General features: G+C 34.8%; 1 protein-coding gene across 1 annotated transcript in view; it reads right to left on the bottom strand.

Moving 5' to 3' along the window:
* LOC132549762 (valine--tRNA ligase-like) overlaps positions 1 to 17,099 on the bottom strand; it is a 37,340-nt gene that overhangs the window by 14,746 nt on the left and 5,495 nt on the right. The window contains exons 2-17 of the mRNA XM_060213721.1: positions 10,080 to 10,152; positions 8,699 to 8,799; positions 7,383 to 7,510; positions 7,030 to 7,194; positions 6,697 to 6,778; positions 6,220 to 6,339; positions 5,556 to 5,664; positions 4,058 to 4,237; positions 3,744 to 3,868; positions 3,277 to 3,380; positions 2,665 to 2,746; positions 2,096 to 2,172; positions 1,801 to 1,891; positions 1,080 to 1,185; positions 764 to 834; positions 233 to 358 (exon numbers count right to left, since the gene is read on the bottom strand). Of these exons, the coding sequence (XP_060069704.1) occupies positions 233 to 358; positions 764 to 834; positions 1,080 to 1,185; positions 1,801 to 1,891; positions 2,096 to 2,172; positions 2,665 to 2,746; positions 3,277 to 3,380; positions 3,744 to 3,868; positions 4,058 to 4,237; positions 5,556 to 5,664; positions 6,220 to 6,339; positions 6,697 to 6,778; positions 7,030 to 7,194; positions 7,383 to 7,510; positions 8,699 to 8,799; positions 10,080 to 10,152 (1,740 nt within the window). The remainder of the gene's footprint in view (positions 1 to 232; positions 359 to 763; positions 835 to 1,079; positions 1,186 to 1,800; positions 1,892 to 2,095; positions 2,173 to 2,664; positions 2,747 to 3,276; positions 3,381 to 3,743; positions 3,869 to 4,057; positions 4,238 to 5,555; positions 5,665 to 6,219; positions 6,340 to 6,696; positions 6,779 to 7,029; positions 7,195 to 7,382; positions 7,511 to 8,698; positions 8,800 to 10,079; positions 10,153 to 17,099) is intronic.

Here is a 17,099-nt window from a genome sequence, read left to right as displayed (position 1 = left end):
ATTTTAAAGAGAAAAACTAAGTATCGTCGTTGATGAGGACTAGGAAATAGAATGAGCTATATATAACATTGTAAATTTTGAAAAATAAAATCAACGTGTAATAATTTATTGATAAATTCTTTTTTGATCCTTGTAATTATGTCTGTTGTCCTGTGTAAGATCTTGCATCATAAAACCTACAATGTTGTACAATAATAATAATAAGCCATCATACTTTCTCACTGAACCATACCTCTTTAAATGGAAGCTTGTCCATTAACTCCAGACCCATAGTCACCATACGGGCTACCCAGAAGAAGATAATATCATGGCCAGTTTCCAGCAGGGTGCCTGGATAAAACGCTTTTAGTTCATTTGTCTGTAAAAACAAAAGTCACATGTAAAAAGCACATACAATGACTTTATAATAAAACTTCAAATCATTCTTTTAACTACAATCCACTGTCTTGAACAGATCCAGTGATAAATTGATAAAAAAATATTCCTTATTAAGTGCGAGGTATACTGATTCTTACTGATAACTAATTGGGTTGATTCTTACAGCACTAGAGCACAAGGTATGACAGGGTGTATACAAATTATCAAATAAAACTCTAAAAATGTCTGATCATCAGTAACTTAATTTTGTGATATTTTAAATTTACAGCATTCAAACATTACAACTTTCAATACAAATACAGAATATGAAAAAGTATTAGAAAACAAGCTACAAGCTTACATTACATTCTATGATCTAATTAGTAAAATAATCAATATATCATACCTGATCTGGCCAACCAAAGATGGAGAATGGGAAAATACCCGACGAGAACCAGGTGTCCAATACATCCTCGTCTAAACAAAACACAAACCATTACCAGATAAATGATAACTATACAAAAAGTGGCTCAGAAATCCTAATTGAATTTTTAGTTAGTTACAAATGTAACAAACAGCATTTACTTGTGACATAGTGATGTTGTCTCCTGGCCTGTGAATATGTTAAAGTTGGAGATTTAAGTGTTAGGGCTGACTTATTCTGAAGAAACATACTGATTTTATAACATTGAAACAGTGACTTCCTGTTTCTGTGAACTGACCTTGTTTCAGTGATATCTTGTCCTCGCTGACCTTAAAACGTTCAGCAGCTTTTTGCCTGACTTCCTCCTCCGATCGTCCACTTACCCAGTATTTCTCATCCGTGTCCTAGGTATGGAAAGTTACATAAGTTACATAGACGTATAAAGTTCATAGAATACCGAGGGCATAACACTGTGTAAAATACTGTCTAGTTGATAATATTCACAGGGATTTTCATTATGCTATATTTACAGTGATTAAATTCAGCACAAATACTCAGAATCTCAAAAAGTTAATGTTACATATATACCCTTGTACATGTATATCAAGGTATAGAATGCACTGTTTACTGCTGATGGTGGCAGTGGGCAAAATTCAATACCCTTGAACTATTCCCAACATAAACAAACAATATTTATCAGATCTCTGAAGTAGACAACTATAAAGCAGAGATCATTCTTACATTTAGAGTACAATGTTTCATATACCTGATTGACAGCTTTAAATGAAAGTATAGTAATACAACAACGTACCAATGTCTGATAAATCCAGTCATTTTATATGTATATAATGCTGCCTAGTATTACCAACAAATGTTGACTCCATCCTAAGTTTACTGCTGGATAAAGATGGTTTCAGCACTATCATCAGTTTAATAAAAGTAATTATAAGTGAATTCTTACATTATTTCAAACAACTTATTTACAGTAGTGCCATCCCTTATGGATAACAATGACTTACCTCCCCTGGAGGAATTGATGGATCATCAACAGTGACAAAGTAAGCTGGTATACGATGTCCCCACCACAGCTGTCTGGATATACACCAGTCCCTTAAAAAGAAAGAAAATGAAATGTTAGGTATCTGGAAATATTACCGTGATTAAAAAAATAATCTGCGATATTAGCTTGTCTCCAATATTGATATCAAATGATTATCTCTCCAATGTTGATCATATCACCAAAATTCTTATCTTTTATATACGATACAGGACTTGTGGATTGGCCTTGACTGTATGTATGAGTGACCATTTTACCTGGAATCCTCAAGCCAGTTGTACCATGTTTTTTCATGCGTGTTTGGGATCAATTTCAGCTCCCCTTCTCTCACAGCCTGTACAAAACGCAAAATGTGACAACTGCGTTGGTCAATGACAAGAGAGAATTTGATATTAAAACATCAATAAGAGTGTCTAATGTTTGAATCCCATCAAAGCATTACCACAAGTTTACCCATCATTCCTCAAAGCTTAAAACGTTAAAGCCAATCAGAGAACCAAACAGCCATCTTTGATCATTTTGAACTGGTATCAAGTAAAACATGCATTTGGTCGAGATTCTGAGGTGAACGTTTGTATACCATTTTCTCTGGATGAAGAAAATGGAAACAAATAACTCATAGAAAATACCTCTAACAATATAATACAACAATTTGTCATGAATACAATCAGTAGGATCAATAAGGTTCTGAAATGATGCATGACTGATGCCATAATAAGGTGATAGTCCATTTTCTCGATTAGTAGCCATTTAAAAGATAAGTTGATGACAGATGGACGCTATGACATAAGATCACCTGATCCTCGAGTCCATGTGAACTACCTACCTTCACAGCCTTATCAGCCATGGACTGCATACTGACATACCACTGGGGCTTCAAAAGGGGCTCAATCACATCTTTGGAGCGACTGTAATATCATAGCAACAGGACATGTATTGGATGAACTTCTACCACACAAGACATATATACTCACCCAAAGAACATCAAGGACACATGTTTGCTACATGACAACAATAAGCAACCTTTAATTTTGAAACCTTTTTAAAATCTTGTTTAAGAAGTGTACAACAACACAAGGTTCGAGATCAGTAAGGTAAATATCTCGTCAACAGACATTCTCAACAGTAAAGTTATGTAAATATGACGTCAGATATATGGGTTGGAAATGTTTCCTTAACCAATGTCTTAATAATCAGTCTAAGGAGACTACATGAATTTACTATAATTTCTTAACAAAGTCACTTTTCAGCTTTCTTTTCACAAATACTACTTTGACAACACAGGGAAACATTTTGAGGAAATTTCATTAAAGAACATCATCAATTCTGAAACACAATTTTTTTCTCACAAATAAAACCATTCAAACATGTCATATATTTTTGTTTATTTCAGTTAATCATAAAAGTCTACAAAAAACTGATTATTTAAAATCTCTACCTGCAGATAGGAACAACCATGGGGTTTTCTTTGGTCTCCTTATATAATCCTTTGTTCTTGAGAGCCTCTAGGACAGCTTTCCTTGCCTCAAACCGCCTCATACCCTGGAAACATCAATTCAAAGTGATCATCCCTCTTACATACATTTATTATAAATGTGTTAATTACATCACAGATTTTCAATCACTTTTTTAACTGAAAATAAGCATGATTTTGAGAAAATGAAAAATATGTCTTATACTTTTATTAAAATCAATTAAGCCATAATATAGCAAATCTGCCCCGAACTAAGACTGATATGAGTGTATATCTGTTTATACAATGCCAATCCCTATCTAAACACTAGCTGAAGATCAATTTTGACTTTTAATTTAGTGACCTTTTCCTTAAAATCGATGACCAAGAGAATGTTATGACCTTCAAATGAATGACTTAAAACAAGTTTAGACTTTTTAGTAATAACTTACAGCAAATTCTCCACAGTCAGGAGTCATGTTGCCTTTTTCATCAATGATGGTGAGAAAAGGCAGGTTGTGGCGTACACCAACCTCATAATCATTGTGGTCATGTGCTGGTGTAATCTTCACAGCGCCTATATAACACACAGATACATTATCAAGATATCAGACATTTCATTACAATAGATCAAATGTACACTTTGAAACTTTTCTTTTTTAAGGAGGCTCATAAAGTGCCATTCCAATCCGTAATCAAATGTGATTTGTCAACAAATGAATGTTTTCACCACCAATGTTCTCATTTTGTGTGTGAAGAAACGTACCTGTTCCAAAGTTCCTGTCTACAAAGTCATCTAAAACGATGGGCATACGTCGGTCAACGAAGGGATGAGTCACAAACTTGCCATGAAGGTGTTTATATCGGTCATCCTCAGGATGCACAGCTACACCGGTGTCCCCCAGCATTGTCTCAATACGCGTGGTGGCCACAACAATCTCTTCATCTGTCAACACAACATGTTTTCATCTCAAAAAAATATCACATTTATTGATGCCAGATAATATCACATTTATTGATGCCAGATAATATCACATTTATTGATACCAAATAATATCACATTTATTGATGCCAGATAATATCACATTTATTGATACCAGATAATATCACATTTATTGATCACATTTATTGATACCAGATAATATCACATTTATTGATAATATCACATTTATTGATAGCAGATAATATCACATTTATTGATACCAGATAATATCACATTTATTGATACCAGATAATATCACATTTATTATCACATTTATGCCAGATAATAATATCCAGATAATATCACATTTATTGATGCCACATTTATTGATACCAAATAATATCACATTTATTGATACCAGATAATATCACATTTATTGATACCAAATAATATCCGATTTAAATATCACATTTATTGATACCAAATAATATCCGATTTAAATATCACATTTATTGATAGCAAATAATATCACATCAACTGATGCCAGATACTATCACATCAACTGATGACAGATAATATCACATTTATTGATACTAGATAATATCACATCAACTGATGACAGATAATATCACATTTATTGATACCAGATAATATCCGATTTAAATATCACATTTATTGATACTGATAATATCCGACACATTTATTGATAATATCACATTATAATATCACATTTATTGATACCAGATAATATCACATCAACTGATGCCAGATACTATCACATCAACTGATGACAGATAATATCACATTTATTGATACTAGATAATATCACATCAACTGATGACAGATAATATCACATTTATTGATACCAGATAATATCACATCAACTGATGCCAGATAATATCACATCAACTGATGACAGATAATATCACATTTATTGACACTAGATAATATCACATTTATTGATGTCAAATTTCTTTTATTACCACATTTTCTTGAAATACCATATCTTCTATATAATCTCTCTAATGTGAATTCTGCTAATTCTACATGTATCAGTGTGAAATAATTTTAATGTAACTTTATTTTGACTGTCATCACAACAGAATAAACAAGAACCTGTACTTGACTCCCAGGCGCCAGAACTTACTGTAAATATACATATCTCAGAGGCCAAATCAAAATCATCTCAAAGATAAAGATTTAACAAAGATTTATACTTTGTATTACATATAAAAGGAATCTTTAACAAAAAAAATGTGAACAAAAAATGTTCACATAAGAGTTCAATCAACACAGGTGTGTAGAAATAATTCTGAAAATTAACATATTGTGTGATGGTTACCTGAGCCTTCCACTGGGTAGGCAAAGGAAACGATGACTCCAAACTCGATCTTTTCCTTATATCCCGCTACTGGTAACATGGTACGGCCCGAGATTTCCTTTTTATCTACCTGTAAACAGGTTAGTAATCAATGTGTATCAGCAGAGACAAATGTTTCCTCATCAGTTTAGTTAGGGACACACTTCTGAATTGGAGGGGTGAAAATACTAGGATTTACATCTAGTGATTTCAGTACATATGTATATGATCATGCCATTTTGTTTTGGTAGTAAAGGGAAATAAAAGTAAACTTGATAAAATTAATTCTACATCAATTTTTACTCCAAAGGTTAGGACAGAAAATCAGGAACATTTGGGAAGATAGATCTTATAACATTGTTATTCTAAATTATATGGAAGCCTGTGAGCTCCAGTAGTAAAGGGAGATAATTAAGCTTTAATACAGTTAAATGAATGTTATATATTGTGGTCTAAATCTAGGCTTGATAACTCGTAATGACCATTTTTTTTATTCTTATATCAGACCTAAAGTCAGTTGTGACAGCCGATGACTGACAAACATTAACAGTTGTCAAATGTTAATGGCTGAAAAACATTAACAGCTGACAAACATTAATGGCTGACAAACATTAACGGCTGACAAACATTAACACTTAACACTTACCTCAATTTCTGAGATGGCTGAATTGAGCGCACAGGACCAGTTGACCAGACGAACACTACGGTAAATCAGTCCTTTTTCATGTAATTTTATGAATGCTTCGGACACTGCCCGCACCAATTTCTGTCAAAAATTATGAAAATGTTAACAAGTAAAGTACTCAATGATGCTTTTCACATGGTTTTTAAATCTGATCAAATTCTGAATATAAAAGTGCAAGTTAGAAAGTTGGGCATAATCTATCAGTTTTTTTTCAAAAATAACAAAGAATTTGATTAATGCTATCATGGAAACCAGTCTAGGTCTTAGATTTTTAAAAGTGATACAGGAATTACAATGAAATCATAGTTCTTCAAATCAATAAAGGAGAGTTATCATTGTATCAGGTGTAAACAATGACATGTTGATTACATTATAATATCAGGGGTGGGGTACAATAGGAAACTAGAATGCTAATTTATACACATCTCAAGAACTTACAGGATCCATGGTGAAACAGGCCCTGTCCCAGTCATACGATCCTCCTAGCTTTTTCAGCTGATGGTATATACGGTCGCCCTTCCTACAAACATAATTTCACAGACACTCTATTTAACAGATAATAAAATCTCGGTTCTTCAGCAGTATTTACCAATAATGGTTATTTTATGTCATATCTTAACAAATAAAAACAGCAAGAAAACTTTTCATTAAAAATGTTTAAAAGTTTCCATCCAATTTTGTGTTAACAAATTAAAATCAAAGAATTTGATGTTAGAATTTAACACATGTTCAATAAGATATCAGATGTTAACATCCATATCTTTATCTTACTCATTTTTCCATTTCCAAACTTCATCTACAAATTTCTCTCGGCCCAAGTCATGGCGTGTAAGATTTCTCTCTCTCTTGATTTTCTTTTCTACAACAACTTGTGTAGCTATTCCAGCATGGTCACAGCCAGGGTTCCATAGTGTCATCTTCCCATTCATTCTATTCCTGTGTTCATTCATTGGAAAGTGAAAGTAGACACTTAATATAATTTTCAGATGGTCAAAGAATACAAACAAGAAATGATAGAATAGATTAATATATAAATGATTACATGACTATAACTAAATAGAATACTGAATTATTGACCGAGGAGCTATCTCTCTTGTAATTTTGAAGCTCAAATAATTACTTACCATCTTACGATACAATCCTCCACTGCTGTGGTCAGTGCATGTCCCAGATGGAGGGAGCCAGTCACATTAGGAGGAGGAATGACGATGATAAACTTGTCCTCATATGGCACGCTGTTTATGTCACGACCCTGAAATCAACATCAAAGACAACGTGAATAATCACACAGCTGACCTGTAATATGCTCCTTTCAGACACATCATAACTTGTAAGCATGACGTCATAAATCTACTTTATCACAGAATTTCACTGTTATCCAGTAAATTTGCCTTTTTTTTGTGTATATCTACCTTGTGTAACATGCCAGTCAGAAATAGATTGTATGGAATGGCACAATAAAATGGCTACATCTCTTTGATTTTGTCATCCATATTTTTTATTGAAATCCTGTCTTAATAAAAGTTTTCCAAGTTATGTGATAAAAAGTATCTTAATTTTGTTTTAATTTTATGAGATTTTATGGAACTTATCTCTAAGTTGTAATTTTTCTTTGCCAAAACTCGCAAAAATAATAACTTCTGAGGCTCATTTTCATAAAATCTCATAAAATCATATAATTTTCCATGCAGTGAAAAAGGACCTGTTCAGCTCAAAATTTGCCAGTCTAACTGGGAAAGAAATTCAGATTTTTCTCTTATTTTTCTGACAAACACAAATTACATGTATATGATAAATAGAATGTTACACTTAAATACCTGGTACATGTCATTGAATTTACTAAACTCATTCAATGATATGATATGACACAAGCCTTCAATCACTGAACTCCTTCAATAAACAGGTTTACTTCATTATAAAGATCGTGAATGTGTCCAAAAACCAACCCAATTTCAAACAAACTAAAAATGAAATGACAGCCAAACCTTGGATATATTTTTGTGAGTTTAGAAACATGTACCGACTCAGAACTGACAGCTTCCTAAATACAGCTGATTTCTAATTAACAACTAACAGATAAGAAACTAGTGAAAATTTTCCGTGAACTGCAAGCAAGTCTGACTGGACATTTAATTTCTATTTTCCATAGATGTTTTGTCCATCAAGTTTGGATCTTTGACCTTGAAACACAAAATCATTCACACAATTACGTGTAGTTTCAATTAAATAGGCTGAAAAGTGATGACAGTTTCAATTTGTAGTATGGTGAGACCATGATCCCAAAGAGAAATATTTTTACATCAATATGCTCATATCAATTAGTGTCTCCGTGAAACGAGAAGTGACAGCAGTAGAGAACTGATAACCAGGTGTGCTGAGCAGTGACATATGTTTTACTGATTTCCAATATTTCAGGACAGAGGTATACAGACGGACCTACCCCATACTCTGGTTTGAAGAAGCCACAATTACTCCACCAGTCGTACCATGCTGCTTCTACATACTGGGGACTGTAGGCGTCTGGCATTGCACCCGTGGTGTCTGAAGAAAAATGTATTTAACACTGAGTAAAAGATTAGTGGAGCAAAAAAATCACTCACAGTACAGCATCTTTTCGTAGTATCTCTTACCTAAATGGAAGTGTGGAATTGAGAATAACCAGAATGTAGTGTAAGAACAATTGTGTACCCAGATCATGATTATATAAGATTATAATTTGAATAATTTCTAGAAATTAAGATGCCAATAGGGCATTTATCATTCACAGGGCTTTGTTTGACTGAAATCACTTCATCCAAACTTCAGGAAAGAAATTCTATATATCCAGGCACACAACACACACTGTATCTATTCCCCATTGGGCCCTAACCATCTGTCCTTAGGGGTCAGGAAAACCATTCATGCTTCAGACTGAATAGGGACAGAATTCTTTTAATTCCTACAAAAGAAGGATTTAAAAGAATTTGCTCTATTTCCCTACAATGGTTCCTGCCCTTCCCATCCAAGAGTTCACTGTGTATAGAAAATTGAGTTCCTTTCATCAAAGTATACTTCACGCCAGATTTTGGCAAAATCCAACTTTCAAGAATTTGCTCTTTTCCCCTATTGGGCCCTGTCCCATGGGCCCAAGACCCATCATTTATACAAAACTGGCTCACCTTCACCAATGGATGCTCCAGACTGTATTTGGGAAAATCAGGTCATTCACACAGAGGAGTTGGATATTAATGAACTTGCTCTCTTGGGACCCACCCCTTCCGCCCCAGGGGGCTGAGAGTCATGTTTACATAAAACTTGTTTCCACTTTCCCCAGGATGTCTCATTTAAATGAAATGATGGTGAAAACCATTCATTCCTACAGGAGGAGTAAAATTTTAAAGAATTTGCTCTATTTCCCCAATTAGGCTCTACATCTCTGACCCTAGGAGGACAATACCCAGAGTTTAAATAAAATTTGTTCCCCCCTCCTCTAAGGATGCTTCTTAACAAATGTGGCCAAAATATGCTCAGTTGTAGTTGTTCATAACTATTAGGAATTTTTAGAAAAATAAGGACTTTCAAAAATTTGTTCAAATTTGCCAAATTTCCTATTTTTGGCCCCATCCCGAGAAGGAAAGAGGACGATCAGATTTATTTTTTACCGGTAAAACTTGATTCCCTTTCCTCAAGGATGCTTCTAACCAAATTTGGTTAAAATCCGCTATCGTTCCAGAAAACTAGTGTTATTAAGAAACCGTTGAGAGATGACAGATGACGGACAAAAGGCAGATGCCATGTTACGCTACACCGATAACCTCACTTTGATCCTTTGGACTTCTTACCTTTCTTCTCTCCTGGTTTGGTTGGCTTGTCATATATAATGGCAGCTTTTTCTTTCTTTGGTTCTTTTTTCTTCTGTAAATCAACAAAAAGGAAAAACAGTCTAAACATTAGTGTGTAACTTTTACTATCATTATTATTTTCCATTTTTACCAATAAACTTAATCCTTGACCTTCAGATCTGATAAGCAATCTAAACCAAGGGAAGATAACATTCATAACATTTTAATGTTTGCTGGTCTTAACCTTTACATCTACTTGTGACAAGAGTATGTTAAAATATCATCCAACTATATTTATTCTGTAAGATGCCCAGGGGGTAGGCGCATTGCAGATTTAAAAAAATGTGACTTTAAATCTAAACTGGAATTATCACTTGGCATGGGCTTATTATGAATAAACATGGTACATGTTAAATTCTCAGAAATATTCAACAAATTCTAATTCACAGGTCTCCTGATTAACCTAGATATCTTCAAATACCATTTTATCAGACATGGGGACTTAACAGCTTTGATCAAAGGAACCACCATGTTATTTTGGTTGATTAGGAATGTTCATCAAACTAACCTTCAAACAGGACAGGTTACTGTCAGAGTCCCATTAGATTTGTCAGAGAGACATTGTCAGAGAGACATGTGGTTTGTCAGAGAGACATGTGGTTTGTCAGAGAGACATTGTTAGAGACCCATTTGATTTGTCAGAGACCCATTTGATTTGTCAGAGAGACATGTGGTTTGTCAGAGAGACATTGTCAGAGAGACATTGTCAGAGAGACATTGTCAGAGACCCATTTGATTTATCAGAGAGACATTGCCAGAGACCCATATGATTTGTCAGAGAGACATTGCCAGAGACCCATTTGATTTGTCAGAGAGACATTGCCAGAGACCCATTTGATTTGTCAGAGAGACATTGCCAGAGACCCATTTGATTTGTCAGAGAGACATTGCCAGAGACCCATTTGATTTGTCAGAGAGACATGTGGTTTATCAGAAAGACATGTTGTTTGTCAGAAAGACATGTGGTTTGTCAGAAAGACATGTGGTTTGTCAGAAAGACATGTGGTTTGTCAGAAAGACATGCACAAACAAATATCCCCAACTAATATCCAGTCTATCATGAACCAAAATGAAATGCCAGTCTGTGATAATATAAACAAACGGACAAAGTAATGACAACTATGGTAACCATATACTGATTTCACAGAGACACTATAATTTTAATTAAAATCTTTTTTTCTGCATAAATTAGAATGGAAAAGGATTAAGTTGTGCATAAAAAAGAGGTTTCTAATATGAAGCTATGATTTTACATGAGAAGATTTGGACATATATAGCTGTCTTTTTATCATATTTTTACATCAACTTTTGTTCACTGTTACTGCCTTTCAGCAGACAAACTCAAAACACAGCTATCAACACAAAATATCACTGGAGGTGGGTTCTGTGGAGCTAAGTGGAACAGATAAGGGCCACTATGTAGTGACAGGTTCAATAAATAACTCCCCCCCCTCCTCCTCGTCCTTCTCTCTCCACTCCCCTCCTTCACATATCCACATCCATTCAATAAGTCCTATGACTGCTTAATGACTTAATAATTTAAAGAATTTCAAATTGTTACAATTTTTAGACTCTAAGGTTTCACTTAAATAGTGTGCAGGTTTCTTCTGTCATTTGAAGGTTCAGTGGAGTTAAGTGGGACAGATAAGGGACACTATGAAGTGACAGGTTCTATAAATAACTCCCTCTCCCTCCTGGTCCCTGGTGTGTCTACTGACGACCATCAGTGTTAGGTAATAGGTTTCACACAGACTGGTGAACCATCATCCTATTTACAATACCAGTCAAAGATGAAGTCTGACCGACCATGTAGTATTAACAGTAAAATATGGACTGCAATTACAAACTTCCAAGAAGAAGGTGGAATTCTCATTGGAAAGTTGAATTGTAGAGGTAAAAGGTGGAATTCTCACTGTAAAAGTGGAATTGTAGAGGTAAAAGGTGGAATTCTCACTGTAAAAGTGGAATTGTAGAGGTAAAAGGTGGAATTCTCACTGTAAAAGTGGAATTGTAGAGGTAAAAGGTGGAATTCTCATTGTAAAAGTGGAATTGTAGAGGTAGAAGGTGGAATTCTCACTGTAAAAGTGGAATTGTAGAGGTAAAAGGTGGAATTCTCATTGGAAAGTGGAATTGTAGCAGTAAAATCATTATTGTAAAAGGTGGAGTTAGCAATATAACAAGCAGAAGGTTGAATCATCACCACAAGACATCTTCGAGGAATTATCATGGTTTAATGTTTTGTGAAATTTATATAAAAAAGTAGGCTGTCCATTGTTACACCATATAAATGTTTTTTATCAATGCCATGTATCTAGATGGCATCAGTAACCAGTACTTTTAGTTCCTGGTTAAATTCACAGGTCTTCCGTCTTGAGTCTTGCTTTGGCAGTTTTCTCATCCAAAAACACTGACCAAAAACTTCTGGTCAGTAAATAACTTAGCATTATTGGACAAAAACTGTCAGATCTGCACTGAACAATATTTGCATGTCAGAAATATCATCAGTGTCAGTCTGGAGGGACTGGAATCCCAGATAAGACCATTGTATTACAACAAATACTATTTTGTCTTTGTGTAATAAGCCATCCCCTGTCTTAAAGTCCGAGGTAGTGTTGCCTTGCAGAATAACTACATGTATGGTATACTTCTCATTGCATTACTGTATTGTACAAACCAATGACAATGCAATACAGAGCTTCAACATGCCAATATCCTAATGAGAAACATGTTATTATATCGAAAAGAAACACAATTAAACGTTATATGGTTTATGTAATTTGTAATGTGAGGTGCAACATCCAGTCGTTTGTGTGAGTGTTCATAATGTGTACTTTCGTTTTGGCCTATGTTTGTATATGTATAGTCAACCTATGTTTACAGTGTCCTATCGTATAGAGCAAGCCCATATTAGGCATAAATATGTATCATGTAATTTGTACATCATGGGTAGAAGTGTGACTTGTTATTCAGGTTTAGTATAGGCTGACCAATGACTGACCAATTGACCAAGACATGTGCATAACATTTCTTTTATTTCTCATGTAGTTTTAATTCCGTTTTTCTGTTTTTCATTTTATTATTGGGAACTCAAAGAGAAACATCTAACTTATTGATATAGCTATCAGCATAATTTTATCCCCAGCACCAAATGCAGGGTTAGCCACAGTTTACAGTTCACCATTTTGATCATTTAACAGATTATTATAAATTGTTCACTTAAGAGTACACTTTTTAAATATTGGGTGAAAAACACAATCTATCCAGTCCAGGTTTTAGGAGCTGCTCAGCTCCATCATAATCACATACCAGCAGGTGCTAGCTCCCTGAGTGCCCCAGCCTTTGGTGTTGACCAGACCTAGAGCTGTACCTCACTACAGGGAGGGACACAGTCAGAGACACTTGTGTGATGGTGGAAATGCTCTCTGCACTAACCACATATCTACTTGTGTTGTGTGGGTTTTTAATGGTACTCTACAATTACAACAAAGTTGATTCTTTATCCCACACAGCTCTGGACATTTTCAAAAAAACAGATTGCTTGATAGGTTAAAGGATGGACATAGCTGAGATTGTGTTCAGGACTTCAAAAGATTTTAAAAAAGTCTGTAAATGATATCAACACTTGTTTGAAAGGTGTGAAAAAGGGACCAGCTCAGGTAGTCACATCTGACCAGCGGTCACCAGAACAAAGGACAAATTATCATCGTATCAGACACCAAAAAGCTGAAGATATGCTTTACAGAGAAGTCCAGCTGAACAGTTAAAACACAGGCTTCCAACACCAGCTGTCCAGGTAAGTATGTGAAAATATGTGTGTATTCTATATAGCTCTTCTGGCTCTAGTGAGCTTATGTAGTGGTGAGCCGTCTGTTTATCTGGCTGCCAAATTGGATTTTGACCAAATATGGCCCTAGGGCACATTAGGTGAAGACAATTCATTTTGTATAAAACAAGAGTCTGGCCCCATGAGAAAAAAGAGGTTATGCTGAAAAGGGGAAACAGAGGTAATTTTTAAAAACTTTTCTTCTGTTCGGATGATGGCATTTTGACGAGAATCAGTGTAAATTCACCTTTGGTGAAAAAGATTTTATTTTGTATAAATTGAGGGCCTGAGCCCATTAAAGCCAGGGTAACATACTGAGTGTTAGGACCCAATAGGGAAAACACTGAATGATGGGTCCCAATTGGGAAATGGTACTGAATCTGTAAATCCATGTGTTACAAAAAAGGAGTCACGAAAAATTTTTGTATAAGCACTTTTTAGTAAAGAAAAGTTATTTTCAATCTAAAGAAGGAGCTGGGCCCAATAGGATAAAAAGGTCTAAATCTTGTAAAACCTCCTTCTGTTTAGATTAAGGGTTTTGACTCAACTGTATTTGTGTTAGTGAATCCAGGTAAAATGTACTTCATTTTGTACACAAGTAGGGTCTGCACCACCTTATGGCCGAAAAGGTGAAAGAGAGGTTATGGTAAATCTGAAGGTCCCTCTGTTTGGATTATGTGAACAAGGATTTTTTATTTTACCAAGTCTGGCCTAGAGCATCCTTGGGTGTCAGAAAATTTGGTTTATAACATCCTTCCACATTAAAGTTGAGAAGATATTAAAAAGTATACCTACTTTAGCAACCAAATTTTGCTTGTAGATGGGATATATGGTAAAGAACTCCAATCAAGACAAAAGCTAGTGATTTAGCATATATCAATTCAAAAGTAGGTAGAAAACATGAAATTTAAATGGATTTTGAGAAAACAAAACTCCAGAAAATATGATAAAATTGATGTGAACGATTTTACATACTTTTATAAACATATTTCTGAAATAAAAACTCACCAATTAGTATAATCTATAAACACACCCATTGACTTGGAACACTAAGTAAATACTGATTGCTCAAATGATTCAAGTTTATAGTTAGTTCCAGTATAACATTACAGGCCAGTATCAATATATCCTAATAAAGGGTGACAGTTCAATACTCATATTACTGGTGATGTTTAGTGTGGGTGACAGTTCAATACTCATATAACTGGTGATGTTTAGTATGACGTAGGTGTCTGATAAAGACATGCCATTCTTTCAATGACTTTTAAACAAAACCAGATCAGAGATAAATTATAAGGTCAGGTTAAAAAAAATTCTGGTGCAATTGAATTCCGTTAAGATTTGTTAAATCTTAGACAAATGACGTATAAAGCTTGAAAAAAATCACACACAAAATAAAAGCAAAATGTCTATTTGAATAACCCCCTTCTGCACCCTCTTTTCCGGCTATGAACAATCTTCATAAAAATCTTCCACTAAGGTATGTGTCGTTATCATGGGCAGTAATTACTTCCATTTATCAATGATAAGAGAAAACGGTATTGGCAGAAATACTGGTATTATGTCTTATACAATTACCTCCCTAGTCACTGCAGAAACATAATGTCATGGTCCCAATTTGTCTATAGATAGCTTCGTCTCCTCACCTGTCTACAAATTCCCTAATGGACACTTCCTGTCTACAAATCCCCTTATGGTCCTTACCTGGCTAAAAATAACCTACTGTTCCCTACATGTCTACAAATTCCCTAATGTTCCCAAACTGTCTACAAATTCCCAAATGGTTCCAATACCTGTCTTCAAATAACAAAATGTTCTCTACCTGTCTATGAATTCCTAATGATCTCTACCTGCTATAAATTCCTTAATGTTCTCTACCTGTCTCCAGATCTCTTAATGGGCACTAACTGTTTACAAGTTCCCTAATGTTCCCTGTCTACAAATCCCTTAATGGGCCCAAACTGTCTACAAATCCCCTAATATTCCCTACCTGTCCAATAATCCACTAAAAGTCTCCAAGTCTTTAAATACCACTAACAACTCAATAATTTTTTAAAACAAGGGGCCTTGGAACCTTGAGGGTCACCTGTGACACCAATATTGAGCATAGAGCTTAAATGGTAAGTAGCTTTCAAGTGTCATCAAAAACAAAACTGTGACACTGATAATAGTAAGTCAGTGTCAAAACTGTCATCCTATACTAACAATACAGTTATTTCCAGTGAAGAAATAAACAACATTATACTCAAAAATGGAATTTTTCCATGAAAATTACAGTGAAGTTAACCTCCTCAACAGGGAGAAAAGTGAGACCCATTTTGGTAAAGCACCTTAAGATGCTTCCATCGATGAAGAGAATTTGATTCTACCAAACCTGGTTGTTAAGAAGAAAGTTTTTGAAATTCAAGTCTGACCAATTTTGGCCCCACTCATCAGACCCTGGGGACTAGTCAGGATCAATACCATCTAGCCGTCATCCTTTGCTCATAATTTTAACCAATATTGCCAATGAAAATTAAACAAATTATACTCAAAAATGTATTTTTCCTATTTAAACTATAGTAATATTTAACCCCTCCGGGAAATGTGAGACCCTGAGGCCATCCATGAAGAGCATTTGATTCTACCATATCTGGGTACTGAGAAAAAGATTTTTGAAATTTGAGTCAATTGACACTTTTGGCCCTGCCCTCAGACCCCTTTGGGGTGGGGAATGAATAATTCACTTTTTTGGTCCCTCTATGACCAGGAAAGTTTTCTGCAAAATTTCATTGAAATCGGTTCAAGGGTTTTTGAGAAGTATGCACGACACCAGAAAAAGGTGATTGCAATAGGTCACCATGAGACATTGTCTCAGGTGACCTAAAAAACCTCTATGTGTTTACAACTTTTTATGGATTCCATTGTCTTCAAATACAATAGTTATTTTCAGTTTAGAAACACAAAATGTTTCCATCCTTTCTTGTAACTGATAAACAACACGTCTGATATGTGTCCATATTTCTAATGATAAATACAGACTGCTGTTAACTCTGTGATACAATTTCAGTGCTTGTGATACATGTGTAAGTTAGCCCCCATTACCAGCTTTAAAGGTTAAAATCTAACAACAGATGATATATTGTTTAATCAACATT

This window comes from Ylistrum balloti, unplaced genomic scaffold, assembly GCF_031769215.1.
Source record: "Ylistrum balloti isolate Yb309-2 unplaced genomic scaffold, AGI_CSIRO_Ybal_v1 Utg370078, whole genome shotgun sequence".
In the NCBI taxonomy this organism is placed as follows: Eukaryota; Metazoa; Mollusca; class Bivalvia; order Pectinida; family Pectinidae; genus Ylistrum; species Ylistrum balloti.
This window is presented reverse-complemented; position numbering and strand designations above follow the sequence as displayed.